The following is a 5,130-nucleotide window of genomic DNA, read 5'->3' on the forward strand; positions in this document are numbered from 1 at the left end:
TCCAGGCAGGGCTGAGGCTGGGAGTCTGAGGTCCAGGTGGGGCTGAGGCTAGGAGTCTGAGGTCCAGGCAGGGCTGAGGCTGAGAGTCTGAGGTCCAGGTGGGGCTGATGCTGGGAGTCTGAGATCTAGGCGGGGCCGAGGCTGGGAGTGTGAGGTCCAGGCAGGGGTGAGGCTGGGAGTCTGATGTCCAGGCAGGGGTGAGGCCGGGAGTCTGAGATCCAGGCATGGCTGAGGCTGGAAGTCTGAGATCCAGGGCAGGGGTGAGGCTGGGGGGTTTGAGGTCCAGGCAGGGCTGAGGCTGGGGGTCTGAGGTCTAGGCAGGGGTGAGGCTGAGTGGTCTGAGGTCCAGGCAGGGCTGAGGCTGAGTGGTCTGAGGTCCAGGCAGGGCTGAGGTTGGGAGTCTGAGATCCAGGCAGGGCTGAGGATGGGAGTCTGAGATCCAGGGCAGGGGTGAGGCTGGGGGGTTTGAGGTCCAGGCAGGGCTGAGGCTGAGTGGTCTGAGATCCAGGCAGGGCTGAGGCTAGGGGTCTGAGGTCCAGGCAGGGGTGAGGCTGAGTGGTCTGAGGTCCAGGCAGGGCTGAGGATGGGAGTCTGAGGTCCAGGCAGGGGTGAGGCTGAGTGGTCTGAGGTCCAGGCAGGGCTGAGGATGGGAGTCTGAGATCCAGACAGGGCTGAGGTTGCGGGTCTGAGGCCGGTTCCTCCTGATTCCTGTCTCCTTGGCATGTAGGTGCCGTGTTCTCCCCGTGTCCTCATGTGTCCGTCCCTCCGTGCACGTCTGTGTCCTTGTCCCCTCTTCTTACAAGGATCCCATCTAAGGGGACCAGGGTCCCCCCTACTGACCTCATGGTACCTTAATCCACGTCTAGATACCACCGGCTTCTGGGGTGCTGGGGGCGAGGGCTTCATCCTATGAATGTTGCAGACACACAATCCGGTTCGTGACAGGTCTCACTGGGGTGTCACACAGTTTGGCCAGGGGACTCTAAATTCTATGATGGAGAAGAACCAAGAAATATGATAAAGACCAGGGGTCCGGGATGTGCTTTTGCATGATGTCCCCAAACATGCTGAGACGCTGCCATTATCCAAGTCTTCGCATCGACGCGACGCTTAGATAAAGAAACAGAACAATCTGGAAACAGAAACGGGCACTGGGGGGGGGGGGGGACGGCGGATGAATTTTCCATGACTTTCAGGTGAGATTTCAATCCGGTGGAGAAATGACAGATGGAGACACGGGGTCCACACAATTTCCAAAACGCACTAAAGATAACTGGGATTCCTACTTCAGAAAGTCTGTGCCCATAAATCACACGTAGGAAAGATCTAGATATTGTTCTTGATACCGAGGACGGACAAGGCGACATCGACAAGTATTTCACAATATTGCACCCTGTTTTCATTTCCTCATCCGCTGGTGGGTTTTGCTTCCATTCAATAACTTCATTTCATGCCAACTATCTTTGTGTGTTTGGACATCACACTCTTGGCCACGTGCGTGAATAGCATCTCACGACATTCGGCTTGGTGGGTCTGCCCTCATCAGAGACGGGTTCCCGTCGTCCATGGCCGGCTCTCTCCTTGCCTTGTTTTCACGTGTATTTAACAACGACTCTGTTTGAATCCTTCATAGATATGATTAACTACATAGACGTCTTCTTTTATTAATTAAAACTTTTGCTGATTGGAGGACCCAAGGTGGCTCAGACTGTGCTACTTTTTGTGTGTGGGTCGTGAGTTCGAGTGACACGTTACGCATAGAGAGATTCCTTAAAAACATAACATTAAAAATAAAAGCAACCTTCTGCTTATTAATCCATTCAGGGGGCTTCACGCTGCAGCCGATTTATATGAATTTATTATATAATGTAAGTACAGAGCTGGAATCCATACCCATGTCTATAAATATTTTTGTTTCATTTCTGTTCCCTGTAAGTTCCCACTTTTATATCTTCACTTTGCTTTCTTTTCTCATTCGGTCCTTAGAAGAGGGTCCACTGCTCACGTTTATTTGTAAATGCAATTATTTTATAGACAGTTTTGTACATTTTTAAAAATTAATAAACTTCGTGTCTTGTTTTGCTTTTAATTTTTTTATGTTTATGTATTTTTGAGAGAGAGAGACAGAGAGACAGCGTGAGCAGGGGAAGGTCAGAGAGAGAGGGAGACACAGAATCCGAAGCAGGCTCCAGGCTCTGAGCTGCCAGTAAAGAGCCTGACCTGGGTTCGAACCCACGAACTGTCAGACCCGAGCTGAGTGGAAGTGAGATGCTCAACGGACGGAGTCCCCCAGGTGCCCCTAAATTTCATGTTTTCCAAGTAGTGTTGGGTTCACAGCAAAATCGAGGGGAGGTGCAGACATTTCCGGCCCCGCCCCCCCCCCCCCCCCCCCCCCCCCCCCCCCCCCCCCCCCCCCCCCCCCCCCCCCCCCCCCCCCCCCCCCGCCCACACACGCAGGCCTCCCTGGTGACCGATGCGCAGTCGCCATCACTGATGCAGGTGCTGGGACACGTCATGTCACCCAGAATCTTTCTACCGCGGGCTCGCTCTCCGTGTCCCCGGCCTGCAGACTGTCGCTCATGCACGACACGCGTCTCCTGCACAGTCCGCTGCCCTGGACGAATCTCGGGTGGCCTGCTCACCGGTCTGTCCTGTCCCCCAGGCGCTCGGGGACAGGCCGAGTCCCGTCTCCCGACGGCGCGAAATCCGGGATGTCGACGGCCGACGATGGCAGGAAACTGTCGATCAAGTGGGGACGCGTTTCTGACGGTGACAGCCGCTGCTAACAAATGACGCTCTGCCCCCAGGCCGTCAACAACAGTTACTGCCCGTTTTACGTGCTTCCCTTCTGCGAAGTGAACAACTACACCGTCTCCTCGACCCAAGAGCCGTGGTTCTCCGTGGGGATCCGCTACCCGACGCCAGGTGAGCGGAGGCGGGCGTCGGCTGGCGTCGGCTGGCGTCGGCTGGCGTCGGCTGGCGTCGGCTGGCATCGGGAGGAGACGAACACGACCCGGGGTGGCGGTGGGATCACGTCCGCCGTCGGATGCCGTTCACCCACCTTCTCCACCCGACGAGCGTCGAAACGGAGGCAGACGAGTGGGGGGCAGGGGGAGGGTGGGAGGGGACGAGGTGGGGGCGTCGGAGGACCATCGGGGCGTCATCCTGGGGGTGAGACGCGCGTATCCTGAGCGTCTGTGGTGCACTCACCCGTTTCGGGGGCCGCGCTGCGGCTTCTGAGGCGCCGTCCGGGGGGGAAACTGAGTCACCCGGGCCCAGGACGCCCAAGCTCGGTTCTCGCGGCGGCGCGTGTGCAGTCTCCCGCGCCGGTTCTGACTAACGGGATTCGCCTTCCGGTCACCCGTTCGCAAGTACAGACGGAAACCCCGCGGCGGCCGCGCAGCGTCTGGGCTGCTTGGTGCACGACGTGCGCTTCCTGACGTGCAGCTGGCAGGTGGGCAGCGAGGCGCCCGGCGACGTGCAGTACCGCCTGTTCCTGCAGGACCTCGGGTGCGTGCGGCAGGGCGGGCGGGGCCGCGCGGGGGTCCCCGCTGTCCTGGGGGGGACATGGGGTCCGAGCGGGGTGTCCCCTTCTGCCCTGAATATTCGGGGGGACACTGTGTCCATGCAGGGTGTCCTTACTGTCCTGGGTGTGGGGGACGCGGGATCCGTGCGGGGTGTCCCTGCTGTCCTGGACACTAGGGGGACACTGGGTCACTGCCGGGTGCCCCCTCTGGCCGCAGCACCTACCAGCTGGAGGAGTGTCCGCAGTACGGGGTGGACGCGCGGGGCACGCACGTGCGGTGTCAGTTCACCAACGTGTCCCGGCTGGGAGGACACGTCCAGGTCCTGGTCAACGGCTCCAGCCCGAGCACCAGGGTCCCCTGCTCTGAACTGACCGTGGAGCCCGGAGAAATCGGTGAGTCCGGTGGGGACACGGCCCCGGAGCTGTCAGAGGGGGGCACGCGCCCGGCCTGCACCTGGTGACCGGTGTGACCACACGGCCTGCGGCGGCGGCGCAGACGGCACGTTAGGAAGCAGCCAGACGCCGCGCGAGTTGGGGGACGGCTCCCGGGGGAGGGGAGAAAGCAGGGGCCGTTTCCGCATCCGAGCCCGACATGGGGCTGACACGCTGCTTTCTATCAGCACGGTCGACGCCTCCCTCCGGCTCCAAGGCCACGTGCAAGTCCGTGCACGCCCCCCGCCCCCCCCCCCGGGTCTACGGTGCGCGGAGCGTGTGTGAGCGCCCAGCGGGGGCGCACGGGGCTGCCACCTGCGGACACGCACGGGCTCCAGGTCTGCCATCCCGCCGGGGCCTCCCCCACAAAACACGAGAAGGCCGGGGTGCAGAAAGGCGTGGAGAGAGCGAGGTCGCCCGCCCTGGGAACCATCTCCCTCCGAGCCTCCACAGGGAGCCAGGCCCATGCGGTTTCTGGGCTCCAGCCCTGGGACACAACACATTTCTGTGCGGAGCTTCCGGTGGCGGCCGTGCAAATTCACACAGTGCCATTCCTAGCAGTTTCAAGATGGCGCCAGCAGACCAAGGAGCCGAGCTGGGGCCAAAGACACAGACGAGTCAGTGCTGGGCGTGGCTGGGTCCAGGAGCATAAGCCTGGCCGTGAGAGACGGTCACAGACGATGCCCATTGAGACCAGAGAATTGGGCCCTGGGGGTCTATTAGTTCCCATTGTTGCCTTCATAAATGATCACAAACCGAGAACCTTAGAGCATCAGAATTTATCCTCCAGTCCTGCAGACCAGAGTCTGAGATCCAGGCAGGACCCCTGAGATCCAGGCAGGACCCCTGAGATCAAGGCAGGCCCACTGAGATCCAGTCAGGACCCCTGAGACCCAGGCAGGACCCCTGAGATCCAGGCAGGACCCCTGAGACCCAGGCAGGACCCCTGAGATCCAGGCAGGACCCCTGAGATCCAAGCAGGACCCCTGAGATCCAGGGAGGACCCCTGAGACCCAGGCAGGACCCCTGACATCCAGGCAGGACCCCTGAGATCCAGGCAGGACCCCTGAGACCCAGGCAGGACCCCTGAGATCCAGGAAGGGCCCCTGAGACCCAGGCAGGACCCCTGAGATCCAGGCAGGACCCCCGAGATCCAGGCAGGACCCCTGAGA

At 60.4% G+C, this 5,130-nt stretch overlaps 1 protein-coding gene across 1 annotated transcript in view; it reads left to right on the forward strand.

Annotated features, from left to right (window-relative positions):
• Positions 1 to 2,789: 2,789 nt before the first annotated feature.
• Positions 2,790 to 5,130, forward strand: part of IL3RA (interleukin 3 receptor subunit alpha) — an 11,280-nt gene continuing 8,939 nt past the window's right edge. The window contains exons 1-3 of the mRNA XM_029930978.1: positions 2,790 to 2,925; positions 3,378 to 3,510; positions 3,744 to 3,919. Of these exons, the coding sequence (XP_029786838.1) occupies positions 2,790 to 2,925; positions 3,378 to 3,510; positions 3,744 to 3,919 (445 nt within the window). The remainder of the gene's footprint in view (positions 2,926 to 3,377; positions 3,511 to 3,743; positions 3,920 to 5,130) is intronic.

This window comes from Suricata suricatta, chromosome X (genome assembly GCF_006229205.1).
Source record: "Suricata suricatta isolate VVHF042 chromosome X, meerkat_22Aug2017_6uvM2_HiC, whole genome shotgun sequence".
In the NCBI taxonomy this organism is placed as follows: Eukaryota; Metazoa; Chordata; class Mammalia; order Carnivora; family Herpestidae; genus Suricata; species Suricata suricatta.